This window comes from Triturus cristatus, chromosome 10 (assembly GCF_964204655.1).
Source record: "Triturus cristatus chromosome 10, aTriCri1.1, whole genome shotgun sequence".
In the NCBI taxonomy this organism is placed as follows: Eukaryota; Metazoa; Chordata; class Amphibia; order Caudata; family Salamandridae; genus Triturus; species Triturus cristatus.
In genome coordinates, this window is record NC_140593.1 from 617,091,241 (window position 1) to 617,108,080 (window position 16,840).

Here is a 16,840-nt window from a genome sequence, read left to right on the forward strand (position 1 = left end):
TCACCAAGCCTTGGCAAGCGGAACCCACGAAGAACGGAGGACTTGCTTCTGGTGCAGACCAGGAAGGTCTGGGGTGCTTCTCTTTTTCAAAGAAGCGGGAGCCAGTCTGGAGGAGCCAAACCAGCGCTGAAGATTGCAGGGTGCGTCGTCTCAAAGGCCGCTAGCCAGCGGGCAAGCAACCGGACAGACGCGGCAAGCAGGAAAATGCAGAAGGGCCCCACGCAGGACTCGTGGAGTGTGGGGGGCTGATCTTCGGTGCAGATGGTGCTTGGGGTTGGGGCTTCTCAATCCCCGGTGCACAACTTCGAGGGTGCCTTAGAAGCTGCGCTTGAAGATACTAGCCACTTTTCCCAGGTAGCCGGTCCCACGTCTCTCGTCGCCTCCACGGATCTCAGCACGGCTGTGGATGTGGATCAGGGTCGGAGAAGTCTGGAAGTCAAGGCTCTGGTCAGGCTCTGCAGTCGGTCCCTTGTAGAACTTTAGCAAAGCAAAGGGTAGTCTCTTGATGGTGCCTGTTTGCACAGGGTAGCCACTCCTTGGCCACAAGGGAGATTCTTCAGTCTTCTTCTTTCGTCGAATGTCGAGAGTTTCTGTTCAAGTTGCAGGTTCAGGATAATCTAAAGTCTTGAGGCCCAACTCCCACTCTTATACTAATCTGGGGGGCTGGGATACCTGCTAGGTCACGCCTTATGGGTGGGACCTGGGAGGGGGGTGGTTACACCCCCTTCCCTTTGTCCAGTTTCGCGCCAGGACTGGGGCTGGAGTGCCCCAGCACCGGTTTGAACTGGACTATGCACGGGACACCTTGTGTGCCCCAGGCATGTCTCATTCTATTCATCCCTCCCTGCCCCAATACACTAAGGCCTGTCTGGGGTGGTGCTAGCACCTCCCAAGGCAGGAAACCTATTGTCCAAGCCTCCCTTGCCAGGATCACTCCCAGCAGCAGGAGGTCAGACTCGTGTCTGTGGCAGCAGCATCCATTTTGTGATGCTGGGGCTCTGGTTAACTTTAACCGGGTAAGTAGGTTACAACATGTCTTCTCCCTCTAGAAGGGAGGGATAATATCCTCATCCCCAGAAATGGGATGGGGGTATTATTCCAAAGTGTTAGACACCTTACACGACATGTTTTGATAAAGCCAAACCATAGTTACCATAACCGTTTAAGATTATAAGGCACTTTAAGAGTATATGGTAGGCTACATCATAGAACAGCTATAAGGACATGGTTCCGAAAGCTGCAGACAGGCTCAGCTCATGCTAGAGCACCATCTCACATGTTACCAAGCACTCTGCCTCCAGGATTGTTAAGGCCTGCCATAGGAGTGGCTGATAGGTACACATGTGTCTATATGTAAGTTAGGTATAGGAATACTACACCTAAGCAAGGGGTGATTACACAACCTTGCCCCAGCTGAGTGATCAGCCAGTTGTGTCATAATGGAAGGCCAGGTCAGGGGTGGCATAATACATGCTGCAGCCCCTGGTAGGCCTAGGGTACACCTATGCCCTGGGTACCTAAGGTACACTGTACAGGGGCCAATAAGGTGATCCTATCCAAATGGGTCATGCACCTAAAGTACATAGTATTAATTTAGAGAGAGAACAGCAGGGCTGTGGGTCTGATTAGCAGGCCCACAGCCCCATCTAAGTCGAAAACCAGTAAAGCAAAAGCAAAAAGTGGGGGTGAACATAGAAAGCAGACCCTACTCTCCTACAGACTGCATCCCAGCTGACTTATTTGTGCACGATAGACAAAGATGGCAGGCATATATCATCTATTTAGCTAATGCAATAGCTCAAGGGATGGCTATCCCTCAATCCTGGAAAGGTGCCAAAATCGTGCCCGTATATAAAAAGGGGGATAAAACATTAGCTTGTAATTATAGGCCCATTAGCCTGATTGGGGGAACAACCTTTACAACGCAACTTTTACAACGCACTACACTTACAACGCATTTTTTACAACGCACAATCCATTACAACGCATGACACTACAACGTATTTTTAAAAACTACCTTTACAACGCATTCCATTACAACGCATACTACCATTACAACGCATACCATTACAACGCATAATATTACACTACACTATCCAACACTTACCCTACTGTTGCACCCCCTGGAGTTAGAATAGTAATTTTTACCCCTATACTATCCAACACTTACCCTACTGTTGTACCCCCTGGAGTTACAATAGTAATTTTTACCCCTATACTATCCAACACTTACTCTACTGTTGCACCCCCTGGAGTTAGAATAGTAATTTTTACCCCTATACTATCCAACACTTACCCTACTGTTGCACCCCCTGGAGTTAGAATAGTAATTTTTACCCCTATACTATCCAACACTTACCCTACTGTTGCACCCCCTGGAGTTAGAATAGTAATTTTTACCCCTATACTATCCAACACTTACCCTACTGTTGCACCCCCTGGAGTTAGAATAGTAATTTTTACCCCTATACTATCCAACACTTACCCTACTGTTGCACCCCCTGGAGTTAGAATAGTAATTTTTACCCCTATACTATCCAACACTTACCCTACTGTTGCACCCCCTGGAGTTAGAATAGTAATTTTTACCCCTATACTATCCAACACTTACCCTACTGTTGCACCCCCTGGAGTTAGAATAGTAATTTTTACCCCTATACTATCCAACACTTACCCTACTGTTGTACCCCCTGGAGTTACAATAGTAATTTTTACCCCTATACTATCCAACACTTACTCTACTGTTGCACCCCCTGGAGTTAGAATAGTAATTTTAACCCCTATACTATCCAACACTTACCCTACTGTTGCACCCCCTGGAGTTAGAATAGTAATTTTTACCCCTATACTATCCAACACTTACCCTACTGTTGCACCCCCTGGAGTTAGAAAAGTAATTTTTACCCCTATACTATCTAATACTTACCTTAAATGCAATTTAATATTATGCGTTGTAATGGTAGTATGCGTTGTAATGGAATGCGTTGTAAAGGTAGTTTTTAAAAATGCGTTGTAGTGTCATGCGTTGTAATGTCATGCATTGTAATGGATTGTGCGTTGTAAAAAATGCGTTGTAAGTGCATGCGTTGTAAAAGTGTGCGTTGTAACGACATGCATCCGCCTGATTGACGCCATACAAAAAATTATGGGCCGTCTGGTCTTGGGAAAAATCCAGACCTAGATGGAAGTTAGTAATATTCTGAGCCCTCTCCAGGCTGGCTTTCGCCCCAAAACTAGTACTATAGACCAGGTTTTCAGGTTTATGGTCCTCTATTGGAGGACAGTGGTTTTGGAAAAAGGGGTCTTGTACGCAATATTTGTCGACTTGCGGGCGGCTTTTGATTTAGTTCCGCGTGGTAAGCTGTGGCGGGTGCTGGAGGGGCTGGGGATGGCCCCAGAGCTGCTGGCATTGGTCATCCGCTTACATGAGGACAATTTTGCCAGGGTGCGGTGGGGACGACAGGGGGAGGTTACGGATGCCTTCCCCGTAGAGCGGGGAGTGCGGCAGGGTTGTGTCTTGGCACCGACCCTGTTCTCGCTCTTCGTGAACGGAGTGGCTGATTTCCTCTCCCGGGTCCCCTCGGATGCACCGGCTATGGCTGGTATTCGTGTTCCGGTCCTCATGTTCGCGGATGATACTCTGTTGATCTCAAAAACACCGAGTGGCCTCCAACTTACCCTCTGGCGTTTTGAAGAATTCTGCTTATTGCGTGGACTGGAAATAAATGTTGCAAAGACCCAGTTTATGGTCCTTAATGGACCTAAACCTTCTAAGTTTTATAAATCTTTTAAAGGAGCCATTCTTATGAATGGCTCCCCATTAGAGCTGGTCGATGCATTTACTTATCTGGGGGTCACACTACAGATGAATATGTGTTGGAAAAGCCAAATTGATCTGGCAATATTAAAGTATCAACAGCAGGCAGGCTTCCTCTTGAAAAGATTTAAAACTTCCCAGACCCAACCAATTGGCCCATTTATTGAGATTTATGTGATGAAGATCCGTAGCTCGGCCCTTTATGGGTCTGAGCTATGGGGGTATAGTAAAAATGGTAAAAATCTAAAACGCCTGACTGCTGTGGAAAATGAGTTTATTCGGAAAGTCATTGTGTTCCGCAAAGTACCCCCTTGATACCACTTTTTTGGGACCTAGGCTTGAAAACTCTCCAAGATACAGCTTACCTGCGCCCATTGCTGTATTGGCGTAGGGTCTGGACTACTAAGGAGCTTAAGCACTATGCCTTGGGTTTGAAGGAGATTATGGAAAAGGATTCCTTTCACAAGATAGATTGGCTGAGGTCATTAAGATCGCTACTGGACAGAATGGGAATGAGGGACCTATGGGAAGATCCTCAAAATGCGGTATTTCCCTCAAAAGAAACTATGAAGGTCAAATATTGGGAAATGATCTGTTTGGAATTAATTTCCAAAGGATGCTCATTCCATCTCACAGGCAGATTTTTGGAATTTAAGGCCTATCCAAAATTGGAATTGTACTGGGGCCTGATTGAAATACCATGTGATCGTAAGCTCTACTTCCAGTTTAGGATAGGCACGCTCCCGATCCGATCATTTACATCTAAATGGGCCAAAGGGTCTCAAGATAAATGCCCAAAGTGTAGGGACAAGAATGAATCTCTGAGCCACTTCGTGTTCTTTTGTCCCCTTTACACTCTCCCACGTAAGAAATGGGTAATACCCATTTGCCGTCTAATTGGAACCCGAAGGCACGAAGAGGCTATGCGAATTTTGTGTTCGGACCCAAGCCCGGTAATTGCAATAGCCATGGCAAAATACATAAAATGGGCCTGGGTAATTCGGTCAAAACAGATTAACCCCAAAGTACCCAATGAATAGGCTTCCATATACAATTTATAGGTTAGGACGTACTGTTGTGTTAATATCCAAACCCGGGGAGGGTGGTATATTGCTGCATAAATTAGAAATGTGCTTGTTTTATATCTGGATGTAAAGGTTTTGGTCTACTCATACTCATTTAAATAGAGTTTAATTTCGTTCTAGGCATATACATATAAATTTATATTGATTTTTGTATTTTAATTTGTATTTTTGTAAATGGTTCTAATATGCTACTTTTATTACTTAATTGTCGAATAAAGTTTTGGAAACGGTGTCCGGAGGAATCCGAAGGAGGATTCTAGATGAGAGGTACCTGCAAGCAGAGGGGACGGAGTCTATATCACTCAGGAGTGACTAGGAGACTTGGAAGACGAATGCCCTCCGATGTCGGGTGTTGCAGGATGGGTGACTATGATTTTGACTCTCAACTGTGAGGACTAGGCGAAGCTGAGGAGGACCAGGAGCCGTGCACGAGCTGTCCCACGAAGGATGTTGAGTGCTTAAGGGGTCGGTGTCCGGCGGGAGCACCAACAAGCCTTGGCAAATGCAACCAGCACATGAATTGAAGGAAGAGCAGCGTTAGGACCAGCAAGCTCCAGGGGACTCACCACAAGCAGGGATGTCAGCGCAGGCCCCTAGCAATCAGGGGAGCCCAAAAGAAACAAGTTTGACCCTCAAATGGACCCACAGGCCAGAGGCACTGGAGTAGCGAGAGGACCTTGAGCAGCTCACCAAAAGATGCAGGCCACAATGCACACAATGCAATGTCGCTGAAGATTCTGGTCACTGGAGGTGTTTGAGATTGGGGCTCATGGGAGCCCGAGGATCTTCTTGGAAGGAAGCCAACAAGACTTTGCAACTGCAAGGTGACGTGGTGCACAGGGGTTCGGTTATTGAACCCCCACAAGGGATACTAGCCACAAACTGGGTGAGAGGGCAGGGCAGGCCTCGGGAGCTGTGGAAAACCACCGTGTTGCAGAACATTTCGAAGTCCGGGGAAGCTCATGATCAGCAGACCGGTCGACTTAGTTGCGGTGCCTGCGAATGCAGGGGAGTGTCTCCTTCACTTCAAGGAAGATTCCTTCAGGTCTCTTTGACGCCCACAGGCCTTGGAAGGTTCCTGTATGGTGCATAGGCACAGACGTTGCAGCAGACTAGAAAGGAGACGAAGTCGAGCCCAAACGAAGTCCAGCAAGCCCAGACGTTAGAAAAAGAAGTGGTGTCTGATCTGAATCTTGTCCCACAACGAATCTAGGGACCCACCCACAGGTAAGCCCTTAGGTACCCTCAGGAAAGGGTTGGGACGATTCAGGGGACCCTCCCAGGGGAGGGTTTGGACAGGGGGGAGGTTACTCCCATGTCCTTTGTCCAGTTTCACGCCAGAGCAGGAGCCAACGGCTCCCAGGACTGGTTTGAACTGAACTATGCATGGGGAGACCAAATGTGTCCCTCATGCAGACTGAGTGGTGCTGGCAAGCGCACCCATCCTACCCCAATACACTAAATCCTGTCTGGGAGGTGGTCACACCTCCCTGTGACAGGATGCCTATTGTTCTGCCTTCCCCTGCTTGAGCTAGGCTCAGCAGCAGCAGGGCAGAATCGTGTCTTTGGTCGGCAGCAACCACTTTGTGGTGTCTGGGTCAAGAAGGCTGGTACAGGGAACACTAGGAGCCTAACAGAGGGCTCCTCCAGTGCGTGGAATCATCCTCCCACACCGTTCATGGTGTGGAGGTATCATTCCAACATGTTTGATACCAAACATGATAGGTTTCGTTGCAGCCGGTTTCAAGATGGTCATCGCGTAATTACGTGGTGCCCCTCTATATAGTATATGGCTGCTTCACTGACAACCCAGGAGAATAGACTCTGTAGGCTGCAGGGGTGTCCTGTTCATGCGGAGCACTCTCTCACTTAGAACCAAGCACCCTGCCTTCAGGATTGTAAAGGTCTGCTATAGGGGTGACTTATAGGTTTTAAGTGAATTGACCCTAGATATAGTAAACCTATATCTTTAGTAAGTGGTGTTAGCACCAGCTTACACACGCTGCAATGGCAGGCCTATAGTTCCAATTTGAATGGTATGCCATGGCTGGCATAATGCATGCTTCAGCCCATGGGGAACCTCTGGGGTACCTATGCCCTGGGTACCTTAGTACCATATACTAGGGACTGATAAGGGTACCCCAGTATCCGATATAGGATGTACCTAAGAACTGACCACAATAGTTTAAGGGAGAAAGCAGATCGACTGGGGTCCTGAATCAGGACTCCTGATCAGCAGGATCCCAGTCAGACTAGTCAAGAACAGCTTAGCACCAGGCAAAAAGTGGGGCTAACTATGCAGAAGGATCCTACCTTCCTACAATACTGAAAATACCCCAGAGTAATGCATATGAGGGTAACAGGGACACTGTCTAAAAAAAATTGGCAAAAGCAGTCAACATTTTTAAATTAGAAGTAAAGCCTTTGAGGAAGTCCCGGATTGACATTCCTATCAACGATCAATTTCCGTTGGCTTTGCTTATCAACACCCATAGATGTGCTACCCAAAAGCTATATGGGGTTTCCAATTTTAAACAATACACATAAAGATCCATTTACCAGATGTGGCTAAACTAATGAGACCACAAGTTTAAAGTAGAAGAATAAACTGTCAAACGTTTATTAAAACACAGGTTGGGTTAGCTAACAGGCGATCCGGGTAGTCTGAGGTGCTAACAGCTAACCTCTATCCTGAGAAAGCCAAAGCATATAGTTCCTATTTACATCCTTTATGCACGCACGCACGCACAATACATTAAAACCTGAAGGCATTTGTCTGGGGCTAGCTTTGCAGTTATTCCCATAGTATTGGTGACAAAAGTCATATTGCTCTTTTGCAGATCTGTATTAGGGGTGTCGGACAACTTTGTTTGTTGGTCAGAAGCTTCAACCTTGATCGGTGAGGGGCATTTATCTAAGGTACCTCAATTATAGTGTCCCCCCACACACTGCTAACCCGGTTTACTCACTCATATGTTTATCATACCATTCTCCATATACATTTTACAGGTCAACCTTACCAGAAAGATAGTGGTATGTATACAAGGAAGAATAGGTCAAAGTTTTTGGGGTTTTTTTCTCAAAAGTGCTGCTTGCTGTCTTTAGTTTACGACAGAGCCCAGTGAATAAACCAGTGTCCTTAAATTCAGATGGGGAACAAAGTCATTAATCATTGAATGATGGGTTCTGCTCTAGAATTATCCAATCGCTGTTGCCAATTGTGTGTAGACCACTTGAAGTTGAGCTGGAATATTTTTCTTAACGGGCACTTGAGGAAATGCATGGTTTTGCGATGAGTCTTAGGTTTAATACGTTCCACAGGTGGAATATCGAAACTTTAGGCCAGCTTCCATGTTTGATCCAACTGAATGTCTGTTGGTAATCAAGTAAATGAAGTAAAGGAAACCCACCTGCCCTCTATAGTCTGCCTTTCAATCCACCCAGATTTAAACCCATCATGGAAGGTGGTATGATAAACTTTCATCTTGACTGCGGTCCTTTCTTCTAGTCATATTGACAACAATAAAACAAAAAACAATGCAGTGTGCCTCTGATTAGGCTGTAAGAGAAGTGACTACATTACAGCAGCGTGTGGCTCTTCACATTAACTGTCTGTCGAGCTCATGAAATATTGAAGGTTGTATTTATTATTAATGAACTAGAAATAAATGATGTTGGTGATCAACTACACATAGCTGACACACAGCATTTACTGATTCAGCACCAGAAAAGGGGCACAATGAGCATTATTGGGCATACATACTTTTTCTTAGTTACACCCAGTATTCTTTTATAAACATTTAAAGCAAAACTCACAGTGTCATAATCTAAAAGTAATTTCACCATTAATGCACACTGTTAGACAACAACAGACATCTCTTCAAGTAGTTAGTTAAACAATACCAAACTCGTCCTCCTTGAACTCACTATTTGGGACTCGATGGCGTAGTTGACATTGCTTAACTGATTTAAGAGTGGCTAATACTGAAGAACCCTGCAGCAGATGTGGTGACAAAGGTCCAATAGTGGGAAGACGTAGTAGAAGACACCAATGAGTTCATCATACAAGCCCAAGTCTCAGGTGCAGGAAACGGGCTTGTGTGGATTTTGCACAACGAGAAACAAGTCTACCATAAAAAGGAAGGTAACTGAAAACAAAGCCTACCCAATAATGTCAGTTTAAGAGGATAGGCAAAACTAAGGCATCAGATCTTGGGAATTACTCTCAGAAGAGCTGGCCTTAGTGGGTGGGGCTGAATTGAGCAACAACAGAGTATGTAGGATAAAGGAGTTTAAAAAACTCAAGTCTCGGTTGTCAACTAAACTTTGCTTGTGTGGCAATACACACTGAAGATGGAAAAAGCATTTGGGGACTACAAAGAAGGAAATGAGAGTAGCGTTAGATGTACTTTCAGCAACTTCTCTTACACCACCACAAGAAAGCTATTCATGCCCCTGTCAGCAAGACTCTAAGGGATCTCAAAATCTAACAAAACAATTAACAAGAAAACTATATTGAAAAAGGTCATATCTCTGCAACAACTTAGCATATCAACATTTGCCTCTTGCATCTTCCTACTAATTTCAGATTCCACAAAACCTAGGTCTTACTATTTTATAGGCTGCTGAAAGCAACAAAGTTAAAATAAATAAAAGGTACCCTAAAGCGCCCTCATTCTTCAGATAAGTAAAACATCTTCCCAGTACATGAAAGAAAAACATATACATTTATAGATAATTAAAAGAAAATGTGGTTAGTGTAGGTGGATGGAAGACAGTTGAAGGCCGCAATCTAATAAAACAGAACCAATGTTTCTATTTGGAACTTATTTTAATCATTCTCAGTGTCCTGGTGAATGCTGTAATTCACAACACAGTGTAAATAAAACTGAAATCAGAAAGTAATATGGATTTTCTAAATATGATCTGTAACCTGATAAAGGCATTTTTGCCTCAATTAAAGCATTTTAAACTCTCGAGGGGTATTCCTTTTATCAATGATGTAATAAGGATTGGAGTGGCATTTCTAAAGGAAGGCTTCAGGCTGTGTTTTCACCTAGGAATGAATCAAGGGGTGTAAAATGCAACCCCCCAAAACCCTGTTCAGTGTACATTTTAATAAAAGGTGCAGGATGAGTTGACTAGTCTCAGGGACCTCTCATTTTAAAGGTCGTGCAAGGGGTTGACATACTTTAGCTCGCTATAATCACCTTCAAGACTGAAGTTTAGAACACATTTTGAGAACTCAAAGCAATAAAGAAACATTGAATAACTTTTCAGGAAGTTCGCTGGATAAATTAAAAGATTTAAAATACATTCTTTGTCAATTAATGTCGGTCATATATGCCGAAGCTATGGACATATTTATGCCTGCACTCAGAAATGGTCTCCAGACTAGCAAAACGAACGCCAACCCACACTCCACACCTTTTGATGCATGGGGAGGGTTGATTGAGGAATTTTCCTTCATGGGAATGAAATATGATGCAATCGAAGGCCAATCAAATTTCCTTACCCAATAAACACCCTCGAGCCCACTTGTTATTAGACCCCTCACAAAAACAGAAGTCTGCATTCTCACCTGTAGAAGGTAATTCTTCCAGAGCAGCAGGCGGAACTGCATAAACACAGCCATTGTGATTTCTGTGGAGGAATGGTCCCCTGCAGGATGTGCCAAGGCCCTTCCTATCAAGGAAAGAAGAGTACCTTTAGTAAGGCTGTTGCTACATTACTTTATGCAATCGTTTGGTTGTGGGTTATACAGAATATAATTTCCATTTACAACATACCACCACCCTATAATGTATACCCTCATGACTCATTATGATCTAGTTTAATCCATTCTAATATGCTTCCTGAATTTCACACTTGACTGTAGAGAAATATAGAAAATCACCAGAGAACCACTCTTGTATTTTTAGATACACATTTCTTACCAAGGTCCCATTCATATTTCACCTGCAATGTTTATTTAGTCGCAAAAGATTCTTGGCCTTTAAGAAAGCCTCTCTAAAATATTTAAGTCCATTGCCCACCTTCAGTACCCCTAGCCATAGGATTTGCATCTTTGGTGTTCAGAGGATTTTGTCCACTTTGATATCAAGATAAAATAGACGTTTTGCACAATAACTAGACAGGAGCAAAATCACACTAAAATGTGGTTACCTGTTTAACTTTTTTTCTAGTGTCTCCACTTAAGCTAAATTGCTCCCAGTTTTAATTATACTCCATGCAACTTAATATTTAAAGATCCCTGTCACTCCTCCTTGCCTCATTTCTTTCTTTTTCGTTTGCACAGCCACTAAGAAGATTATCAACATGTTCTCTCTTGTTGTAACCTCTGCGTCTAAGGGGTGTCGTACTACCCTTGCTTGACCTTCAAAGCCGTTTAACTAGTCTGACAACATTTGAGAAAAAACACTAACTTGCTTACATTGGAACTCTGGAAACATTAAAAGGGCCGATCTGTGTGACAGAACCCAGTCCAATTCTGAATTGGATGTAAACTCGAAATTTTCCAGACGAGTACGTGTTTTGGTATTTGTGGAGTCATAACCTGTGAATCTCCTTTGAGTGCTCTGCCCTTTTGGCGTTTTTCATTCTGTTAATGCAGACATGTATGGTCTTTGGCAGGCTATCGTACATGCCTCAATCACACCCGAGAGCTTGATTCGGTCCTGTAATTCTAGTTGGCTAGAAGGACTCAATTCTCGAAGACTCCCATGTCTTTTCTGGTCTCATCTAGGTGCATTGATAGTCACGAGTATTTGGTATAGTCATGTGACTAATTAGGAGCTAAAGTTACTATCTTTGAGTCCTTTGGTGTATAGGAGTTAGGGGGAGGCAGGAGCTTTAGTTCCAGCATTGCCCAATGACTAGGGTTCTTTCAGTGACAACTGTAGTTCTGTGCGCTAATGCAGATCCTGCAGTTCCTAATGACGTTCCCATGATAATTCTAGCTGCTTTGTTTTCATTTCTATGATGTTCGTAAAGACAATTGTTAAGCATTTTTGGACGTTATGTTGATCAAAGTGAACATTATATATGCACAACTAATGATTCTGAAGTCAAGAGTGACAGCACAAATGGTCTGTAGCTCAACTGCTGTGCATACATCCTCTTTCACTGCTGCGGGTTTAGTTCCCTTTCACCCAGCCTTTAGCAGGCCTACAGTGGAACCATCAGCTCTGTTAAAACTGAATTGTTCCGCTAGTCTCACCGCTTGTTCACGAACAGACAAATAAGAAGTTGTTTTGCTTTACTTACGTCTCACAAGAAAGAGCAACTGATGCATTGATGATAATAAAACTACATCTAAAGGTGGATGGAGATTCATAGAGATCGGGATGCTCATGGAAATATGAAAGATACATAAATACACATAGGAGCAGCGTGGGTTATTATTAACCTATAATGGTGTTAATTGTTTGTCATATGAATAGTTTTTCGATTATTTTTATTTGGGTTTACATTTGTAGTAATCCATAACAAGTTCCGCTATTCGAAGCGTAACAAGACAGAGAATAAAGAAAGAATTTATCGATTAGACTAAGACGAATCTCCTTTACAGTCAAGACTCTCCACGATCTTGGTAATTAATTATCTATGGGCTCAATGGCTTAAATTATTCCTTGCCTCTACTATATTCTTATCACTTTGTATGTATGTCACCAGGCAGTCCCCTTCGATTGATAACGAGTAGCAACTGCGACATTTGTGTGAACATCTGTCCTATCACCTGCAATTTAGGTGAGTGTATGGGAAAACTCTCGTTCTCCCTGTCTCAAAGCCTTTAACACAGCATAGAGATTTATTACCTTACATATATTTATTTTGTTTAGGCTGTTATACACCTCCTGTGTCTTGAAGAAGACCCGATATGACTGTTTACAACGACTGGTTGATATAGGGTCGAAACGTTGACGGTTCCACAGTCCCTTACCAATTGGAATTCCTTGTTTATAACATAAAAAGATAGGACATGTGTCTTACAAGGTTTATTATATACCCATAAGGAAGTTGAGGACTCTTTACAACAAAAAGTTTTTGTAATTTTTGTATTTTGTGTATACTTTGATTTTATTGATAAACACGTGCATATACTGTAAATACTTCCACTTTCACTATTGCACTGAGTCACTTTATTCACTTTGTCACTGCGTCGTTTTTGTAAAATATTGTATATACAGCCTTTCCATTTTTTTGCTTTTATTCAAATGAGTTGATACCCAACTGAAAATACAAAGAATAAATTGTTGTTTCTCAAATTGTAACTCATGGGTTAATATTGATTATTTGATTGATGTATCATGCTGTGTTCTTTGATCTTTGTTGTTTGATTTATTGCTATTTGAAATTAACTGTTCCCCTTTGGAGCCATTGTTTATATTATGTTGATGAGGCCCAGGTTCCTTGGGTTATAGGGTTACCCCTGTTTGTTTAACTTTTGCTCTAATCATTGAGCCACACTTCTCCACTTCTGAATATTAAAAGGTCAAAACTAGGCTAAGACGTTGCATAATTAACAAGCATAGGAAAGCCAATAGGTCTTGCATGACTAAAGAATTAAAAAAAAAATAGAAACATGTTTGGCACGGATGGCTGCATTCATTTGTAGGCGCGCACACCACACATGCTTGTGCCTACAAAGCGACGCAGGCACTCTTTAAAATGTTTAGTTACCAATACTAATTGGCTTACCAGAGAGAGTGGAAGGGTGTGGAAAGTAAAGTGGGGACGTTGATGGAGGTGAAGAAACAACGGGAACAGAAAACACAAGGGAGAGTCAGAGGGGCACAGACTGAGGCAATCCTGATACGTGAGAGGACAGACGCACACAGCAGACAGGGTACCACTGAGACGGGGGAAACAACAGAGGAGGGTCAGAGAAGTACACGTCGAACAGAGCATAGCAGAGAGGGGAAGCACATGAGCACACAGCGAGACAGATCAACACAGAGATGGGGCAGAGAAGCACATGAGGAGGATATCTAGAAAAAGCGCGCGTTTGTATAGTGCTTAACTAAAAATAAAAAAAGCATAAAAATAAAAAAAGCATAAAAATAAAACAAGCATTATAAGGATACAGTAGTGTCTTCATACTCCAGGGGAGGCACAAACTCATGACTGGGAAGCAAAGACCACACAAAGTATCAAATAAGAAACAATCAAATGAGAGTGTCAAAGAGACTAAGCAATGGTAAGCAAAGGGTGGGCTCTAAACCAATTGTAAGCCTACACTTCTTAGTCAAGACCTCAGAAAAGCAGAACGTCGAACAACGGTGCTGGAAATCTACAGACATGCAGAAGCTTGCACTATGACATCGTATAAGTACTGTAGGTGCGGCAAATGTGTTAAGACTTAACTCGTATGTAATATATTTAGAATACAAGAAGTTTGATTGGTGGAATGTGTTAAGAGATTATAAGTCTGAAACTGTTGCTGTTCCTATCTTTCAACACCCAGCCCAAGATGAACATTTCTCTCAGCAACAGTTTTAACAAAGCTATTAAAATGACACTTAGGAATACGCAACATGATCAGGAAAGTTTATTTAGATATCCACAGTTCAATAAAATACGCCGATTCTCAACCTCTGCGGTCTTAAACTGCTGGATCTAAAAAAATTGTTTTAAAGTAAGGAAAGGTTCATTAGAGATTTGGAACTAAAGGTAAATATTTGAAATGACTCTTTTTACAAGGGTAGCTATGTAATGTTAATAACCGGCAGTGTCTGCCAAAATGTCACATGAATGAGATATTCTGCACCTGCATCATGGCACTGTGTTTGTTATCTAACGCTAACGAAGAATTAGCATGTTCCGAGAGAGCCGTTTTTAGGTCAGCTGAAGCTGCCTGCAATAGTCCTGTTTCTATGTTCTCTGACAGCAGCAATATAGCTGCTGCACGCGCGTCTCCCGGGCTGGCTGTTTTGAGCGAACGGAGCCCCCTTGAGTGAGAGAAATAACTGAAAAGCATCAGGTAGGAGGCGTCTCAATCGTTTGTTTTACAACTGGAAAGCATCATGCTCAGTTGGTTTAATGTCTTTAGTAGGCCGTGAGCTTATTTGTCGACAAATAGAATGCCAATTGAGTACCTCGTATGCAGTAGATAGACATGGGTTGCCCGTGGAACTGCAGTTATACATGGTATATTGTGCGTTATGAATTGGATGGTGGGCCATGGTTGTAACTAAATCTATTCAAAACCAGGCTGCATCCTCTGGGGAGAATACATTCACCCTGCAAGTGTGGATGATATCGCATACACCTTTTCAATGCAAATCACAATTCGTTAGTTTAATGAATGGAGTCACACCTTGTCTTTTATGACCTATTGTCGAGGTCAACGAATTTCTATCAGATCTCGTTTGAATATAAAAAATTCGCTAAACTAAATATATTTTGCCTTATGCATTTTTTAGTTGAACTCGTGTCCTGATGGCTGTGTCTACTCTTGCAGTGGTACACGTAAAATCTCTACCTTGAAGTCAGGTGAGCCATCACGTGGGTTATTATTAACCTATAATGGTGTTAATTGTTTGTCATATGAATAGTTTTTTGATTATTTTTATTTGGGTTTACATTTGTAGTAATCCATAACAAGTTCCGCTATTCGAAGCGTAACAAGACAGAGAATAAAGAAAGAATTTATCGATTAGACTAAGACGAATCTCCTTTACTGTCAAGACTCTCCACGATCTTGGTAATTAATTATCTATGGGCTCAATGGCTTAAATTATTCCTTGCCTCTACTATATTCTTATCACTTTGTATGTATGTCACCAGGCAGTCCCCTTCGATTGATAACGAGTAGCAACTGCGACATTTGTGTGAACATCTGTCCTATCACCTGCAATTTAGGTGAGTGTATGGGAAAACTCTCGTTCTCCCTGTCTCAAAGCCTTTAACACAGCATAGAGATTTATTACTTACATATATTTATTTTGTTTAGGCTGTTATACACCTCCTGTGTCCTGAAGAAGACCCGATATGACTGTTTACAACGACTGGTTGATATAGGGTCGAAACGTTGACGGTTCCACAGTCCCTTACCAATTGGAATTCCTTGTTTATAACATAAAAAGATAGGACATGTGTCTTACAAGGTTTATTATATACCCATAAGGAAGTTGAGGACTCTTTACAACAAAAAGTTTTTGTAATTTTTGTATTTTGTGTATACTTTGATTTTATTGATAAACACGTGCATATACTGTAAATACTTACACTTTCACTATTGCACTGAGTCACTTTATTCACTTTGTCACTGTGTCGTTTTTGTAAAATATTGTATATACAGCCTTTCCATTTTTTTGCTTATATTCAAATGAGTTGATACCCAACTGAAAATACAAAGAATAAATTGTTGTTTCTCAAATTGTAACTCATGGGTTAATATTGATTATTTGATTGATTTATCATGCTGTGTTCTTTGATCTTTGTTGTTTGATTTATTGCTATTTGAAATTAACTGTTCCCCTTTGGAGCCATTGTTTATATTATGTTGATGAGGCCCAGGTTCCTTGGGTTATAGGGTTACCCCTGTTTGTTTAACTTTTGCTCTAATCATTGAGCCACACTTCTCCACTTCTGAATATTAAAAGGTCAAAACTAGGCTAAGACGTTGCATAATTAACAAGCATAGGAAAGCCAATAGATCTTGCATGACTAAAGAATTAAAAAAAAAAATAGAAACATGTTTGGCACGGATGGCTGCGTTAATTTGTAGGCGCGCACACCACACATGCTTGTGCCTACAAAGCGACGCAGGCACTCTTTAAAATGTTTAGTTACCAATACTAATTGGCTTACCAGAGAGAGTGGAAGGGTGTGGAAAGTAAAGTGGGGACGTTGATGGAGGTGAAGAAACAACGGGAACAGAAAACACAAGGGAGAGTCAGAGGGGCACAGAATGAGGCAATCCTGATACGTGAGA

General features: G+C 42.4%; 1 protein-coding gene across 7 annotated transcripts in view; it reads right to left on the minus strand.

The window, feature by feature from the left end:
* The window catches only part of ABCA3 (ATP binding cassette subfamily A member 3), a 477,048-nt gene that overhangs the window by 312,836 nt on the left and 147,372 nt on the right, over window positions 1-16,840 (minus strand). For all 7 annotated transcript variants that reach the window (XM_085632155.1, XM_085632148.1, XM_085632149.1 and 4 more), the window contains one exon: window positions 10,484-10,587. In XM_085632155.1, coding sequence (XP_085488281.1) covers window positions 10,484-10,537 — 54 coding nt within the window. In that variant the 5' untranslated portion in view covers window positions 10,538-10,587. The remainder of the gene's footprint in view (window positions 1-10,483; window positions 10,588-16,840) is intronic.